This window comes from Schistocerca gregaria, chromosome 5 (assembly GCF_023897955.1).
Source record: "Schistocerca gregaria isolate iqSchGreg1 chromosome 5, iqSchGreg1.2, whole genome shotgun sequence".
Lineage (NCBI taxonomy): Eukaryota > Metazoa > Arthropoda > Insecta > Orthoptera > Acrididae > Schistocerca > Schistocerca gregaria.
In genome coordinates this window covers 352,864,555-352,883,773 of record NC_064924.1, presented here as the reverse complement: position 1 = coordinate 352,883,773, position 19,219 = coordinate 352,864,555, and the positions used below count along the sequence as shown (strand labels likewise).

At 38.3% G+C, this 19,219-nt stretch overlaps 1 protein-coding gene and 1 non-coding gene across 2 annotated transcripts in view; one reads left to right on the top strand and one right to left on the bottom strand.

Annotated features, from left to right (window-relative positions):
- The window catches only part of LOC126273341 (dynein axonemal heavy chain 10), a 1,458,287-nt gene that overhangs the window by 1,186,088 nt on the left and 252,980 nt on the right, over nt 1-19,219 (bottom strand). Inside the window, exon 89 of the mRNA XM_049976887.1 lies at nt 12,272-12,416. Coding sequence (XP_049832844.1) covers nt 12,272-12,416 — 145 coding nt within the window. The remainder of the gene's footprint in view (nt 1-12,271; nt 12,417-19,219) is intronic.
- Nucleotides 3,672-3,745, top strand: Trnaa-cgc (transfer RNA alanine (anticodon CGC)). The gene has a single exon. It is a non-coding gene; the product is annotated as a tRNA-Ala (tRNA).

The following is a 19,219-nucleotide window of genomic DNA, read 5'->3' as shown; positions in this document are numbered from 1 at the left end:
GCCAGTCTGCATTTCATATCCTGTCTACCTTGGATATCATCAATTATTTTGCTACCCAAATAGAAAAGCTGAATTACTACATTTAGTGTCTCATTATCTACTTAACTCATTCAGCACCACAGGATTTAATTTGGCTATAGTCCACTATCCATTCCATTCAACTGCTCTTTCTAGACTTTTACTGTTTCTGATAGAATTAAAATATCATTGGCAAAACTCAAAATTTTTTTTCTTCTCCATAGCTTTAATTCCTTCTCCAAATTTTTCTTTGCTTTGCTTTATTGCTTGCTCAAGGAACAAATTGAATATCAATGGCAAGAAGCTACAAGCAAGCATGTCTTACTCCTTTCTCAATTACTTCTTTGCTTTCATCACCTTTTGCACTCTGCAGTTTATTTCTGCTACCTTCAGAACTCCAAAGAGTGTATCCAATTCATTTTTTTTTTTCTTTAAACCATTTTAAAAGATAAGCCATAAGGTCAGTGTAGCCTTCTGTGTTCCTATATTTCTCTGGATCCTCCCAGTTTTTCATTATTCTGTAAATAATTTGTGACAGTATTTTTTAAGGATGACTTATTAAACTGATAGTTCAGGGTCTAGCTTCCCTTGTCTAGCTCTTCCATATATTCCTCCCAGCTTTTGCTTCCTTTCTCAGCAGGGACTTGCCATATGAGCTCTTGATATACATACAGCTACTATTCTTTTCCCGAAAGGTCTCATTAATTTTCCTATAGGTGATATCTATCTCTCCCATTGTTATGCATGCTTCTACAACCTTGCATTTCTCATCTACTTGTTACTGCTTTGCCATTTTGCACTTCCTGTCATAGTTGTTTTGTCTGTCTGTATTCTCATTTGCAGGTTTCATTTGGTGCATTTTTACATTTACTGCTTTCCTCAGTCACATGCAATATCTTGTATGTTAGCTACGGATTTATTCTGGAATTTGTCGTTTTGGTTACTTAATTAATAGGCTTCCAGTGGGAAGAGGAAATGTATAATGTGTTTTCTCTTCCTCTTTCTATCAATGTCTTCACTGTCTCTTTTTGCAATTTTTTCAGGTTTAATCTGAAGTTTGTAACAATAAATTATGGTCATATTGCACATCTGCTCCTGGAAATGTACAATTTATAATATGGTTTCAAAATCTCTTTCTTACTGTTATGTAATCTATTTGAAATCTTCATGTGTTTTCAGTATCTCCTTATACACTCTTCTAATCTCTTCATCGTCTTGTGAAGCCAGTTGGCATATAAATGTATACTATTGTGGTGGGTATTGGGTTCTTGCCTATGGATATGATAATGTGTTCACTATGCTGTTAACAGTAAATGCAGTGTGAGACTTACTCCTGCATCAGCCCTACTTGATTTTATATTTATAGCCCTGTAATAAATTGACCAGAAATCTTATTCTTCCCACCACCTCACTTCACAACCTCTCCATTTTCTTTTTTAAATTTCTTTGCCTACCTTCCTGATAAAGGGGTCTAATAACTTGCCCACCAGTAGAATGCCAGTTTTGTCATTCCTGACGACGATATCCTCTTAAGTAGGTGCTCCAAGGAGATCCAAAAGGGGACAATTTTGGTAACAAAATATTTTATCCATGAGCATACCATCGTTGTTTAACTATTTATCAGAGCTGAATGCCCTTGGTAAAAATAATGGCTATAGTTTCCCCTTAATTACAGCCATTTTCAGTACCATCATAGCAAAGACATGTTGGTTAATGTTACAAAGCCAGATCACTCAATCATCAAGACTATTGCCCCTACAACTATTGCAGCTCTTCAGGAGGGACTCGTTACTCTGGCCTCTCCACAGATACCTCTATACCTTGTGATTTCATCTACAGTACTGTTATCTCTATCACTGAGGCAAATAAGCCACCCCCTCCTTGGCAAGCTGGAGATATTAAGTGGAAATCTTTCTATAAAGGACTCTAATGTTCTGGTGACATGACAAGCAGTTTTTTAACATGCTCAAACTTATAATGCAAGTGTTGAGTAATCATCCATAAAACACAAATATATTTTCATACTCAAAATGTTATCAAAAATGAGAAATATTTATTTCTGTGCTATCAACTTTATGAATATTTCAATCAGACTGTTGTAGTGGCAGACTTTCTAAGATGCAGTCACAAGGATAATGCTGCTTGTCAGTTGACTATGATTTGATTTTCTTGTAAACAAGGTGATGATAAAATTTATATCTGGTTGTAAAACAAACATGCAGTATCTGCCAACCCCATTTCAACACAAGTACTCAGTTCTAAAATTACGAGTGAGGATGACAGACAGTGCTTCTCAATTTACCAGCTAAAAATGGGCTGTTGTAGAACATTCACAATTTGTGATTTCATTCATTACTATGAAATTCTACTAATATGTAGTGATGAAAGAATCCTTTAATACTAAAATAACATTTTCTACTTACATCTGTCTACAAGAAATCACAAGAAAATTGAAATATCCGCAGAGAGCTAAATTTCACCATATTTGGAAAAAAAAGAAAAATTTGAAGTTTGCATCACAGGAAAAAAAAGTACTTATATTCCACAAATATTTCTGATGCTTATCAATGCAGAAGTATAAGAATTTTGCTACAAATTTTTAGCCTTTATTCTCACAGACAAAACCTTGACGTAACATGAGGCAGCCCTACTTCTGTCAAGGCAACTTAACTATTTACTCCGTGTTAGATTATAAATGTCTCAAGGTACAGTGGAGGGTATATAACTCATATCTAGGTGATGCAGAAGACAGTGCAGTCATTGTCATAATGTGGACGTGGGTGTCTGATCTCCGATAGGGCATGACCATTGGCTTTTGGGCCAAGGGTGGAAGCATTTCCAAAATTGCTAAGCTTGTAAACTGTTCACGTGCTGCCATGATTAAAATATACTATCCGTGTGAAAAATGGCACTATCCAAAATCAATACTGAGGCAGCTGTTGTGCACCTGAACCAACTGTGCACCTCAACCACATGTACCTCAACCACAGATGACAAGGGTGAACGTTGGCTGCAGAAAAGTGTATGGGTGAATAGACATGCATTTTCTGAGCAGCAGACTGTCTAGTGGTCTATGGGCTTCTGCCAAAGGCTACTGTTTTGTGCACCGATAATTACACCTGTTGATTGGTGACAAAGGATAGAATTTGTGAGCCCATACTGCAACTGGACATCCACAAAGTGGGAACAGGTGGCTTTTTCAGAAGAATCACACTGTATACTCCATCAGCATGAAATGTCTGAAAGAAAATACTCCACAACAATCATTGGAAGGGTCCAGACTGGAGAAGGGAGCATTATGGTCTGAAGAATATTTTTGTGGAATTCCCTCGGTGATCTCATCATTTTGGAAGGCATAGTAGATCAACAGACGTATGCGTCTATTCTTGGGGATCATGTCCAGTGCAGTGTATTTCTCCTTGGCACTATGACATCTATGAGCAGGACAATGCAATGTGCCACACAGCCTGCAGTGTACATGCATGGTTCAAAGAGGACCAGGATGAGAATCTGTGGAACCACTTCGATCAGACAGTTGATGCCATGGAGTCTCAACTGAGAAATCTAGTGCAGCTGGTCATGGCAATGGGGCTGGCATGGCTCCACATCCCTGTTGGTACCTTGCACTACCTCACTGACTGTCCTCCTGCACCGAGCGAGGTGGCGCAGTGGTTAGCACACTGGACTCGCATTCGAGAGGACGACGGTTCAATCCCGTCTCCGGTCATCCTGATTTAGGTTTTCCGTGATTTCCCTAAATCGCTTCAGGCAAATGCCGGGATGGTTCCTTTGAAAGGGCACGGCCGATTTCCTTCCCCATCCTTCCCTCACCCGAGCTTGCGCTCCGTCTCTAATGACCTCGTTGTCGATGGGACGTTAAACACTAAGATCCTCCTCCTCTGTCCTCCTGCATGTCTCACAGTAGTCCTTGCTGCAAAATGTGGTTATTCAGGCTTTTAACAGATGATTGAATTAATGATGCTGGACAGTGTATTACATATATTTCATACTTCCTAACCAAAGTGTTCTTACATGATAGAACTTGTAAGATAATTCCATAATTCATATACTGTAGAGATGTTAAGCCAGATGGAAGTTCTGAGATACGAATTTGGTCCAGCAGATCAACGTACCTATGGCACTGAAAAGCATATATTGGGACTTTAATATTAAAATTATCTATTGAAGCTTTGATATTAAAATTATCACAGAAACTGCAGAACTTACGTGAACACAATCAATGAATGCTCTTACAATAATCTATGAATGTTATTAACTGTTGAGCAACGCATACAATCATAACTAACAAGTTGTTGGATGAAAACCTAGCAAAAGAAATATCACCACAGAAAGCCACACATTTTTTAAAGTTTATTTATTGCATTAATATGTAGTCCAAATATTTTAATTATTAAATGTGTCAGATCAGCACATTCAGCACAGTAGTACAACAAATGAATACAGTATCACTTTCTCATACATATCCATACATAACTATATTCCATTTGTCTGGATTATTATTTGGTTTCTGATTTCTTTATCTGAAAGTTATTTTGACCATACAAAACGTACCAGTAGCTTATAAATGAAAACAGTTTATAAGATTGGATATCATCAATAGACTGAGTATGAAAACATTGATCCATTCATCAGGCCAAGTTTATTTCATATTTTTAACGTATATTCTTTGTTATCTATCTTAAGTCTGTAAGTACTAATCCATAATTAATTACTTGTGTCTGAACTCTTATACATATCATATTGTTTTTGGTCTAAGTACAACTGCAAGAGAGAGATGTTTCATTTAAACCATATTTTTATTTTTTATCATTGTTATTATTCTAATGGTGGTCCAACTTTGTATTTCAATTAAGATTGTATATTTCAGTGAGAGAACACGAATTCTCAATGGTCCAAGCAGAGAGTGCTTGGGGATTCTGGGTCATGGAGTGGCTTTGGAGGAGAAAAAAAAATTAGGGGAATGCTGAATAAGGAGACACTTTTGTAGGCAAAGGATACAGCAATCAAGTTTTGTGCACGTCAGTCTTCAGTAGTGCACGTCAGTCTTCAGTAATGTATTGAGGTAATGCATTTTCTCATACTTCGTTAAATTTTGGTTCATGGTGTGGGTTCCTGTAGTCATGTCCTAGTTCATGAATCATGGGCAACGTATGAGCGGCCAAGTAAGTGGTCCCGACAGTCGGGATACCAGTTACTTTGGAATAAGGCTGGGCATCTCGGACATATTCTGAATCGTGGTCACCTATGTGCTCATACGGCAAAGACTACCAAATCCACCGGTTAGTCCCTCAAACGTTAGAGGTAAAACCCAATGGGACTCAGGGAAAGTAAGGCTAGCAACCTGCTTCCCCGATACTTTAAATATGATGCTGGCAACAATCAGAGCAAAACGCCTCGGACCTTTGGAGGTGACGGAGTCCCACCTCTAACTGACAAACCAGGGACTCCTAAGATATGACTTGGCAAACAAATGGTAATGAGATGGGGAGCTTTTAATATCAATCGAGGCTACTCTGGGAAGAAGGTAGAGCTGGCAGAGGCTGCGAGTAAGATGGGGCTGGACGTTTTAGCTGTTAGTGACATTCGGGTAAGGGGTGAGAAAGAAAAGGAAGTGGGAGAATACAAGGTCTACCTGTCAGGAGTCAAAGCAGGAATAGCACAATGGGGTGTAGGGCTTTACATCAGGAAAGAAATGGAACCCAGCGTAGTTGCAGTAAGGTATGTAAATGAACGACTGATGTGGATAGATTTGACAGTGTCTAGCAAGAAAATTAGGATTGTGTCAGTATATTCGCATTGTGAAAGGACAGATCAAGATAAGATGGACAGTTTTTATGAGGCACTCAGTGATGTAGTTGTTAGAGTAAAGGACAAGGGCAGAGTTCTGCTCATGGGTGATTTTAATGCCAGGATTGTAAATCGAACAGAAGAGTATGAAAAGGTTATGGGTAAATTTGGAGAGGATATGGAGGCCAAGAGGAACGAGAAACAACTCTTGGATTTCTGTGCCAGTATGGGCTTAGTAATCACAAACTCCTTTTTTAAACATTATAACATTCACTGGGATACTTGGGAAGGCAGGGGAACCAGATCGGTCATTGACTATATAATAACAGATCAGGAATTCAAAAAGGCTGTCAGGGACACACATGCATTCAGGGCATTCTTTGATGACACTGATCATTATTTAATCTGCAGTGAAGTTGGGATTGTGAGACCGAAAGTGCTGGAGGTCAGGTCCATATGTAGGAGGATAAGAGTGGAGAAACTTCAGGATAAGGAAATCAGGCACAAGTACATAACAGCGATCTCAGAGAGGTACCAGTTAGTTGAATGTAGTCAATTACAGTCATTGGAAAAGGAATGGACAAGGTACAGGGACACAGTACTAGAAGTGGCTAAAGAATGTCTTGGAACAGTAGTGTGTAAAAGTAGGAAGAAGCAAACAGCTTGGTGGAATGACACAGTCAAGGCAGCCTGTAAAAGGAAAAAGAAGGCGTATCAAAAATGGCTACATACTAGAACTCAGGTAGACAGAGAAAGTTATGTTGAAGAAAGAAACAAAGCCAAACAGATAATTGCCACATCTAAGAAGACTTTGGAAACAGGTTGGAGACTATGGGTCAAGCTGCTGGTAAACCATTCTGGAGTGTAATTAGCAGTCTTCGAAAGGGAGGTAAGAAGGAAATGACAAGTATTTTGGACAGGTCAGGAAAACTGCTGGTAAATCCTGTGGATGCCTTGGGCAGATGAGGGAATATTTTGGAGAGTTGCTCAATGTAGGTGAAAATACGATCAGCAATGTTTCAGATTTCGAGGTAGAATGGGATAGGAATGATGATGGAAATAGGATCACATTTGAGGAAGTGGAGAAAGTGGTCAATAGATTGCAGTGCAATAAAGCAGCTGGGGTGGATGAAATTAAGTCAGAACTCATCAAATACAGTGGAATGTCAGGTCTTAAATGGCTACACAGGATAACTGAAATGGCCTGGGAGTCAGGACAGGTTCCATCAGACTGGACAAAAGCAGTAATCACACCAATCTCTTAAACATGGAAACAGAAAAGATTGTAACAACTACAGAGGTATCTCTTTAATCAGCGTTGTGGGTAAAATCTTCTCAGGTATTGTTGAAAGGAAAGTGCGAGTATTAGTTGAGGACCAATTGGATGAAAATCAGTGTGGGTTTAGGCCTCTTAGAGGTTGTCAGGACCATATCTTTAGCTTACGGCAAATAATGGAGAAGTGTTATGAGTGGAACAGGGAACTGTATCTATGCTTTATAGATCTAGAAAAGGCATATGACCGGGTTCCTAGGAGGAAGTTATTGTCTGTTCTACGAGATTATAGAATTGGAAGCAAACTTTTGCAAGCAATTAAAGGTCTTTAAATGGATAGTCAGGCAGCAGTTAGAGTTGACGGTAAATTGAGTTCATGGTTAAGAGTAGTTTCAGGGGTAAGACAAGGCTGCAACCTGTCTCCACTGTTGTTCATATTATTTATGGATCATATGTTGAAAACAATAGACTGGCTGGGTGAGATCAAGATATGTGAACATAAAATAAGCAGTCTTGCATATGTGGATGACTTAGTTGTGATGGCAGATTCGACTGAAAGTTTGCAAAGTAATATTTCAGAGCTAGATCAGAAATGTATGACTATGGTATGAAGATTAGCATCTCCAAAACGAAAGTAATGTCAGTGGGAAAGAAATATAAACGGATTGAGTGCCAAATAGGAGGAACAAAGTTAGAACAGGTGGACAGTTTCAAGTACTTAGGATGCATAGTCTCACAGGATGGCAACATAGTGAAAGAACTGGAAGCAAGGTGTAGCAAAGCTAATGCAGTGAGCGCTCAGCTACGATCTACTCTCTTCTGCAAGAAGGAAGTCAGTACCAAGACTAAGTTATCTGTGCACCGTTCAATCTCTCGACCAACTTTGTTGTATTGGAGCGAAAGCTGGGTGGATTCAGGTTACCTTATCAAGAAGGTTGAGGTTATGGATATGAAAGCAGCTAGGATGATTGCAGGTACTAGTAGATGGGAACAATGGCAGGAGGGTGTGCACAATGAGGAAATCAAAGAAAAACTGGGAATGAACTCTATAGATGTAGCAGTCAGGATGAACAGGCTTAGATGGCGGGGTCATGTTACACGCATGGGAGAAGCAAGGTTACCCAAGAGACTCATGGGTTCAGCAGCAGAGGGTAGGAGGAGTCGGGGCAGACCAAGGAGAAGGTACCTGGATTTGCTTAAGAATGATTTTGAAGTAATAGGTTTAACATCAGAAGAGGCACCAATGTTAGCACTGAATAGGGGATCATGCCTCCCCCCATGAACCATGGACCTTGCCGTTGGTGGGGAGGCTTGCGTGCCTCAGCGATACAGATGGCCGTACCGTAGGTGCAACCACAACGGAGGGGTATCTGTTGAGAGGCCAGACAAATGTGTGGTTCCTGAAGAGGGGCAGCAGCCTTTTCAGTAGTTGCAGGGGCAACAGTCTGGATGATTGACTGATCTGGCCTTGCAACATTAACCAAAACGGCCTTGCTGTGCTGGTACTGCGAACGGCTGAAAGCAAGGGGAAACTACAGCCGTAATTTTTCCCGAGGACATGTAGCTTTACTGTATGATTAAATGATGATGGCATCCTCTTGGGTAAAATATTCCGGAGGTAAAATAGTCCCCCATTCGGATCTCCGGACGGGGACTACTCAGGAGGATGTCGTTATCAGGAGAAAGAAAACTGGCGTTCTACGGATCGGAGTGTGGAATGTCAGATCCCTTAATCGGGCAGGTAGGTTAGAAAATTTAAAAAGGGAAATGGATAGGTTAAAGTTAGATATAGTGGGAATTAGTGAAGTTCGGTGGCAGGAGGAACAAGACTTCTGGTCAGGTGACTACAGGGTTATAAACACAAAATCAAATAGGGGTAATGCAGGAGTAGGTTTAATAATGAATAGGAAAATAGGAATGCGGGTAAGCTACTACAAACAGCATAGTGAACACATTATTGTGGCCAAGATAGATACGAAGCCCACACCTACTACAGTAGTACAAGTTTATATGCCAACTAGCTCTGCAGATGATGAAGAAATTGAAGAAATGTACGATGAAATAAAAGAAATTATTCAGATAGTGAAGGGAGACGAAAATTTAATAGTAATGGGTGACTGGAATTCGAGTGTAGGAAAAGGGAGAGAAGGAAACATAGTAGGTGAATATGGATTGGAGCTAAGAAATGAAAGAGGAAGCTGCCTAGTAGAATTTTGCACAGAGCACAACTTAATCATAGCTAACACTTGGTTTAAAAATCATGAAAGAAGGTTGTATACGTGGAAGAATCCTGGAGATACTAAAAGGTATCAAATAGATTATATAATGGTAAGACAGAGATTTAGGAACCAGGTTTTAAGTTGTAAGACATTTCCAGGGGCAGATGTGGACTCTGACCACAATCTATTGGTTATGACCTGTAGATTAAAACTGAAGAAACTGCAAAAATGTGAGAAATTTAGGAGATGGGACCTGGATAAACTGAAAGAACCAGAGGTTGTACAGAGTTTCAGAGAGAGCATAAGGGAACAATTGACAGGAATAGGGGAAAGAAATACAGTAGAAGAAGAATGGGTAGCTCTGAGGGATGTAGTAGTGAAGGCAGCAGAGGATAAAGTAGGTAAAAAGACGAGGGCTGCTAGAAATCCTTGGGTAACAGAAGAAATATTGAATTTAATTGATGAAAGGAGAAAATATAAAAATGCAGTAAATGAAGCAGGCAAAAAGGAATACAAACGTCTCAAAAATGAGATCGACAGGAAGTGCAAAATGGCTAAACAGGGATGGCTAGAGGACAAATGTAAGGATGTATAAGCTTATCTCACTAGGGGTAAGATAGATACTGCCTACAGGAAAATTAAAGAGACCTTTGGAGAGAAGAGAACCACGTGTATGAATATCAAGAGCTCAGATGGCAGCCCAGTTCTAAGCAAAGAAGGGAAGGCAGAAAGGTGGAAGGAGTATATAGAAGGTTTATACAAGGGCGATGTACTTGAGGACAATATTATGGAAATAGAAGAGGATGTAGATGAAGACGAAATGGGAGATACGATACTGCGTGAAGAGTTTGACAGAGCACTGAAAGACCTGAGTCGAAACAAGGCCCCCGGAGTAGACAACATTCCATTAGAACTACTGACGGCCTTGGGAGAGCCAGTCATGACAAAACTCTACCAGCTGGTGAGCAAGATGTATGAGACAGGCGAAATACCCTCAGAGTTCAAGAAGAATATAATAATTCCAATCCCAAAGAAAGCAGGTGCTGACAGATGTGAAAATTACCGAACTATCAGTTTAATAAGCCACGGCTGCAAAATACTAACGCGAATTCTTTACAGACGAATGGAAAAACTGGTAGATGCAGACTTCGGGGAGGATCAGTTTGGATTCCGTCGAAATGTTGGAACACGTGAGGCAATACTGACCTTACGACTTATCTTAGAAGAAAGATTAAGAAAAGGCAAACCTACATTTCTAGCATTTGTAGACTTAGAGAAAGCTTTTGACAATGTTGACTGGAATACTCTTTTTCAAATTCTAAAGGTGGCAGGGGTAAAATACAGGGAGCGAAAGGCTATTTATAATTTGTACAGAAACCAGATGGCAGTAATAAGAGTCGAGGGGCATGAAAGGGAAGCAGTGGTTGGGAAAGGAGTGAGACAGGGTTGTAGCCTCTCCCCGATGTTATTCAATCTGTATATTGAGCAAGCAGTAAAGGAAACAAAAGAAAAATTTGGAGTAGGTATTAAAATTCATGGAGACGAAGTAAAAACTTTGAGGTTCGCCGATGACATTGTAATTCTGTCAGAGACGGCAAAGGACTTGGAAGAGCAGTTGAACGGAATGGACAGTGTCTTGAAAGGAGGATATAAGATGAACATTAACAAAAGCAAAACGAGGATAATGGAATGTAGTCAAATTAAATCGGGTGATGCTGAGGGAATTAGATTAGGAAATGAGACACTTAAAGTAGTAAAGGTGTTTTGCTATTTAGGAAGTAAAATAACTGATGATGGTCGAAGTAGAGAGGATATAAAATGTAGACTGGCAATGGCAAGGAAAGCGTTTCTGAAGAAGAGAAATTTGTTAACATCGAATATAGATTTATGTATCAGGAAGTCGTTTCTGAAAGTATTTGTTTGGAGTGTAGCCATGTATGGAAGTGAAACATGGACGATAACTACTTTGGACAAGAAGAGAATAGAAGCTTTCGAAATGTGGTGCTACAGAAGAATACTGAAGATAAGGTGGATAGATCACGTAACTAATGAGGAGGTATTGAATAGGATTGGGGAGAAGAGAAGTTTGTGGCACAACTTGACTAGAAGAAGGGATCGGTTGGTAGGACATGTTTTGAGGCATCAAGGGATCACAAATTTAGCATTGGAGGGTAAAAATCGTAGAGGGAGACCGAGAGATGAGTACACTAAGCAGATTCAGAAGGATGTAGGTTGCAGTAGGTACTGGGAGATGAAGCAGCTTGCACAGGATAGAGTAGCATGGAGAGCTGCATCAAACCAGTCTCAGGACTGAAGACAACAACAACAACAACAGGGGATCATGGAGGGATTTTATAAGGGGGCTATGCTCCAGACTGAAAGCTGAAAGGCATAATCAGTCTTAAATGATGATGATGATGATGATGATGATGAGTTAAATTTTGTGCCAACTGACACTATGACTCCATGAGTTAGCGTGAATTTCAACAAGCTGCCATCATCACAGAATGTACAATGTACATTGCCTAAATGTGCCTGTTGCTAAATTTCATCTTAAAAATTTATTTACCAGAAAGTAATAGGTACCTAAGTACTGGAAAGTCACAAATTGAGTCATTAGTAAAAGCAACAACAACTGAGGCCCATGAAACTGTGTTTACTGGGTGGGCCCTTGAAACTGTGTTTACTGGACTTCATAATACATTTTAATTACGATACTTTCAAACAAAAGATTATGGCAATTAGATGGGCCATCTTTGACATTCTTAAAATGTAATTTCTACAAATACTTTTATCTATATAAGGAGCACAGCAGTTTCTTTTTTTCTTAGAATTTCTTGCAAATCTAAGAAATTTAGTTAAAATGAAACATTCTTCAAATTAACCTACATTGATTTGTTGCTAGAACATTGTAAAAAATATAAGGAGTATATAAAAATATCATATTTCTTACCGTAAACTCAACTTCCACAGCAGATATTTCTTTATTAAACTGCCGCATTATATGATCAAATTTCAACATTAGCTGCTTCTGAATGGCTTCTCTCGTTTCTATGTGCTTAAATTTCAGCAGCATATCTAATGCATCATCTGAAGATCTGAAATGAAACTTATTCTGTTGTAATGTATTATTGTCAGACATAAATTAATTAAAAGCAATCTTAATTTTTTGGAAGTAATATGTCTACCTCCTTATCTTAACTCACATGCATAGCAAGAAATAATTGGTGGACACTAAGATGAGGATAATGCAAGAAGAAAACATTGTACTTGAGTAGGAATTAAAAACAATTTGATAAGTTACTTTTGGTATCTGCTCACAATGAAGAAAGACTGGAGTTTTGGACAAAAGATAACAAACTAAAGTTCAAATATTACAAAATTCCCAAAAAAAGTAATTGAAATGCTACAATTGAAGAAATACAAAAGAATTAATAAAAAATAAAAGTTTGCACACAGGCATTTGTAATGGGATTGATTTAAGCCAGGACTAATTTAGCTCAAGGCTTCAACAAATAAATTTTATAAAACTAGAGGACCTAGTTCTTGCTAGATAAAAAATTATAGTTGATACAAAAATAACAAAATATAGCAAAAAATAGTTGGTCCATACCACTCAACTCACTGAAACATCAATGTCAAAGCTTTTTTAGTTAAAATATAATAGCAATTCACTGTCAAGTCAAAAAACAAATTTTTACATTTTGCAAACATAAGGATACAGTCTTCCAAATGAAAGTATAATCACAGTTTTCCAATATTTCCATGTAATCTAGTGCCAAGTAATAAAAGTTTTACTCATTAGACACACAGCTCAAAACCTGTAATTTGATTGCTTATTTTTCATTAATAAGAATTGAGTACAATGTACTCAAACTAATTTATGAGATCTAGAGCAAAGGAGATAGTCCAAAGTGTTACATAAATATTCATTTGAAGCTCAGTTCATAGTTCCATAATCTGTATAGAAGATGTGACTACCTTGTAACACTGAGACTCATACAATGATAAGCCAGAACACTATGACCACTGCCAACCACAACATTTGATGCAGCCTGATGGCACTGCAGGCACCTGATGCAGTAACAAAAGTATATATGCAGAGCAGACATGAATGAGGGATCACCCTACCAAAAAAATGGGCTGCAGATGGGGAAATCCATTGAGATAAGCAACTTTGATGAATGGCCAATTATCATTACGCAGAGTCTGTGAACAAGTATTTTGAAAACATGCTACTGGCATGAGCATCTGTGGAAAGAGGTATGATGACAGTGAAACTAACATAAGGCGCTAAACGGTTGGTCATTCATGACCCTTCACAGAACAGAGGGTTTGAAGGCTTGTCTGCTTTGTAAAGTGGGATAGGCTGTGATCTGTGACCTCTTTGCTGAATAAAACAGTGCTGGTGCACGCATAAGTGTTTCTAAGCACACCATTCATTGTACATTGTTGAATGTGGAGCTCTGCAGCAGACCACCCCTACATGTTCGCATGTTGAGCCATCGACATCTTCAATTATGACTGCAGTGGGAACATGCCCATCGGAATTCAACCATCAATCAATGGAAATGTGTGAGCTCTTCAGGTGAATCAAATTTTTGCTACACTAGGTTGACGGTCATCTTCAAAAACATAATCATCAAGGGGAATGGTGGCTTGAAACCAGCAGCGGACCTTGGACACAGGCTGGTGGGAGCAGTATTATGCTATCCCATGGAACCCATCTGGGTTGCTATCAAGTGGCATCACTGCATACACAAATCAGCGGCTCATTATTTACACATACTATATGACCTCTACATCTACATCCATACTCCGCAAGCCACCTGACAGTGTGTGGCGGAGGGATTACCTGTGCATAGACATGTAATGCCACATACCTCAACAAACCTATCAACAAACTTTCAGATGCCTGATATGCAGAACCAGTGATATATTTTGTTTCAAAGATGGAAAAACATACAACTTAGCAGGTGGTCATAATTATTTGGCTCATCAGTGTTTGTAATATTCATTCATAGACCTATCTTCACTGGATAGCAATAAGAAATGTAACAGATTTTGACAGGTTGAGTAAAATTATTGAACTATCTCACTTCAAAAAAGGATCACATAAAAGTATTCTCCAAAAGACCATCTCCTGATGCAAATAACACTGTAGGTATCACATTTAGTTCTGAACACTATTTACCAGTCAAATACAAATTTCCATCAGAATGACACATATTATAATGTGACCCATACCTCTACTAAAAATTTATGTACCTTTCATTTTGCAGATATGCATATATTAGTATAATTATGTCTTATCAAGTAGGAGTACATACTAATACATTGTAGAAATGGACTATATGAGGAAACTGGTGATAATAATCAGTAAAATATTTCTCACAAAAGCATTCTTCTGGATTTAGCTGTTTTATGAGAACCAAATGTAGCAGTAAAATGATAACTTTTTCTTATTTTAATGTCTGCTCTCATTTAAAAACCATTAACATAATGGAAACATTTGAATTCAGTGTGTTCTGGATGGACAAATCTTCCATAGTGACTTTTTATAGGCTTGGAATTCAAATGTAATGGAAACCCATGAATTGCATGAAACTGCTTCTCCTGATGTTGATGTGTAATTCCAATAGCACATGTTATCTAAGTGTATTATACAGCAGGTGATGTCACTGTGGGTTCAAAGCTCTTAAAAATTGGTATGTGCAAATATACAAAATATACTAATAATATCATTTAAACAATATGTAAAAAGGTCAGATATTTGGAAACACAAGGCACTGAATCTTGGAAAAAAGTAAAGAAACACCACAAAGAAAAATAGTTGGTCTAAATTTAAATTTCACTATGGATCCCAAACAACAACAAGGCTGTTTTACTAGCTATTTGCATCAACAGGTAAGCTGTGAAGTACTTTAGAGACAGTCATATGAAACATGCATAAATTTAAACAGTTCATTTTAGACTGTGGAATGTTGGCAGGGAGAGCTATGCATGTGCTATTGGCAAAGATACAAGGACTTGTGCAAAATCATGCAAAGTATATTTTGCATGTATAATTAGATAAGGGGCTTAGAATTACATATCATACATTTTCATGCAATGAAAACACCCAATCCATTTTATGCAACTGGCAAAGATGCAGCTATCAGTAACAACATGGCTACCTAATACAAATATCTACAGTAGAAGAAATTGTAATAAAAGACAGAAAAAATAAGTTCAAAATACATTAAGAGAAAAGATCTGTGCAGTGAAAATTTGGCAAATAATCAGTTCTCAAGGAGTATTGGGTGTTTCATTTAATGTCAGAATATCTTTCAACTGCTACTGAGTAATACTGTACCAGTACCAAGTGACACAATAAAGCCCAGGGCAGTACAATCAAACCTATAATGCTAGTGAGGATGCAGGAACAAGAGTACCAAAGTTCCAGCCTGACAAATAAAAGTAAAAAGAAAACTTACACTATGCTGTTGATAAATTTTTGAATGAAACGGTTCCAGTGTGTCTATCAACAAGTCTCAAAATGTTTTGGTCACAATTAATATTTGTTAGCAGGCAAAAATTGTTTATTCATGTAATTAATGACAACACCAATGGTGACACCACAAATTTCGAAATTCTTAATGTCTCTACCTTTAGCTTTGACTTAAGAAAACTAAACTAAAAATCCCCAATTATGCAGCTGCAAGGATGGCAGAATGAAAGACAAACATATAACTTTTTAACATAAGTATAGTGTGTTAGCTGTAAGATGACTGACTGCCAGAGGGAGTTGCAGGGAGTGGAGGAAGCAAGCCCGGTTTCCACACAGACTGACACAGGTTGAAGTGCCACCTGCCTCCTGCAGTGCAGGCACATCAAACTGCACTTCATGTTTCCCTGAGACCAGAAGTATTGCACAGAAATAAAACCACACAAATGTTGTCTATAACTAAAATTTAAACCATATTATGTATTGATATGTTTAATAACAATCACAACTCCAATAATTACATACACTTATCACAAAGCAAGAAAACAGTCCAAAATGGAGAGAAGAACTGAACAGTAACACAGCAGCTTTCGGTAATGTTGGCTGCAACCAAAAATAAATTATCACTGACTGAAGCCTTCTGACTTCTACCTATTCAGGTCTAGGGAGCCAATCAGCCAACCTACAGTAAACACAATGTATGTTGTTTGTAAACCACAACCACCAATGTCTATTACAACTGATAATGAAAGGAGAATGAAAACTAAGATGACACTTCTACTCTTCAGCAGAGTGTATTCTCTATAATATTCAACTATATAATTCATAGTAAGAAGATGATGGAGCAGGGCTACAAGTAGTCTTACAATTAACTGTTTGAGTCTTATCTTCAAAGAAACTAACCTTATGTAATTTTAATCAAGTGAAAATGATTGAATGATGTCTCAAATGGACACAGATGACTATTCATTAAATAAAATATGGTGTAATTTCCTGAGATTTTGCTGGATAATGAGTTGAAATACAATTAACATGTAAATAAATTATCATAAAGATCAGTTCTCTATGTTTAGTACTTACAAGTATCACTCACTGTATTGTCTGAGGCCATGGTGTTGACGTATTTTTGTTTACTGTAGTTTAACAGAACAGTTTTCCAGATCTCTCCAATTAAACAAAAAGGAACCATTCTTGTATCAAATGTGACTGGTAAGAATACTGTTAAAATTAAAACTGTTCATCTCATGGAGGCTTCTACAAATACAAGGAATTCTTGCACTCACTTTCCAGTACATTTACTTCTTTATGCCATTTGTTGCTGAGTGTAACAAGTATTTTCAGTCGAATCTGGTTTACACACTTACAATAAAATGTGAAAATAACAATACAGAATTTGCCTCCTTCTTTATAGTTCAAAAACACGTTCTGTATTCTCAATGGTCTTCAGCGAACTCTCATCTAAAATTGGAAATTCCAACAAAAACAAAAGAAAATCAGGACATATCTCCCAGAATGGATTTTCACTCTACAGCAGAGTGTGCATTGATTTGAAATTTCCTAGCAGATTAAAACTGTGTGCTAGACCAGAAACAAAAATTGGGATCTTTGCTTTTTGCAGGGAAGTGCTCTACCAACTGAGCTGTTCAAATGTGACTCAATGACACTCCCTCACAGCCCTACATCTGCCTGTACTTCTGTATGTCTTCTCTTAAGCTAATGCGGATGTTGGTCTGAAAGGGCAACTCATTAATCATCCTTGGATAGCCCATTCAGCAGAGCACTTCCCTCCATAAGACAAAGAACTGAGGTTTGAGTTTCAGTCCAGCACACAGTTTCAATCTCTCAGGAAAATTTAAGAACATATCTGATTCACCACACCTAAAAATTATTAGGTTATCTAGTAACAAAACTGAAGCAGGATGCTCATTATTGGGTTATTCAGACTGAAATGTAACTTCCACAGTTACATATTATTGTAGAATCTGATACAGTGGTTTATGTGCAATTTTTTTTGTCTAAAGGTTCTCTTTTTAGGAATGTGATATTTTTATACGCATCTCAGTAGATGGTTAATGTACATGGTGTTGCTATTAAAGAGTCTTTTTTCCTATTTGTAAAAGTTAATAGTGCAAAATATAACTGGCAATCAAATGAAAACAAGACAAATGGAAAAAAATAAGTAAACATTTTACTATTTCAAAAGTAATCGCCATAGCTGTTAATACATTTATCTGAATGAGGTGGTCAAGGCCTCCAATGAAAAATGTTTGCAGTTGCCTAAGGAACAATGATTGTACCCAGGCATCTACTTTTGCCTCCAAAGTAAATCCATGGCCATGAGTGTCTTCCTTCATGGCTCCAAAAATATGGAAATCACATGGCGGGAGATCAGGATTGTATGGAGGACGTGTAAAGGCTTCCCAGTGCAACTTCTGCAGCATAGTCAAAACGCCCTTGGCAATATGTGGGTGATTGAAAGAACATCATCATATTTTGTATTCTGAACAGTGGTAATATATTTAATGAAAATACATGTGCTGTGGATGTGTGTGTCCGTACAATACCCATGATTTCAAAGGCACTCTTTGGAAATGTCAATAGCTCTCTGATATTTATGACACTGTACATAAATATGTTGTGCATTAGACTACTGAGAAACAGTACATCATTAAATAGTACTAGACCATTCATCTCATATAGTGTTTCAAATGTTTGAGTTGGTTGCCAAAGCATTTTTACGGGGGTGGTTGTAATTAAACTGACAGTGTTCCAAGCCCGCCCTGAACTCCAGCACCAAGTTCAAATGTGGAAGGGCAGACTGGCTGAAAATGAACTGCACCTCAATGTCCAGAAGACAGAGTACCTAGAATGTGGCTCCCAAACCAGAGGCACCGTAAGTATCGGCAAAGAAGACCTGCAAAAGACCATGCATTTTAAGTACCTACAGTCTGTCGTCACCTCAGGCTGTGACACAACTCTTGATACTCGGATGAGGGTGAATGCAGCTTTGCTAAAGTGGAGACAGGTCACTAGAGTCCTCTGGGATAAAAAGACGCCTCAGTATCTAAAGGCAAAAGTATATAAGACCATGGTAAACTCAGCAACAATGTATGGGACTGAGTGTCGCTCTATGATGAAACAACAGGAGCAAATGTTACACACTATGGAGATGAAGATGCTTCAATGGTCCATGGGGCTGACACAATGTGAACACGTAAAAAATACAGATGTCTGGCAAAGATTTGATGTCACGCCAATCATCGACAAAGTGAGGGAAGCCCATCTCCGCTGTTACGGCCACGTCATGAGAAAGCAAGACAACTCAGTCACAAAAACAGTGCTCCGAATCAACCCAGTAGGAACAAGACCGTGAGGAAGACCGGCAAAGGGATGGACTGACAATGTCAGGGGAGA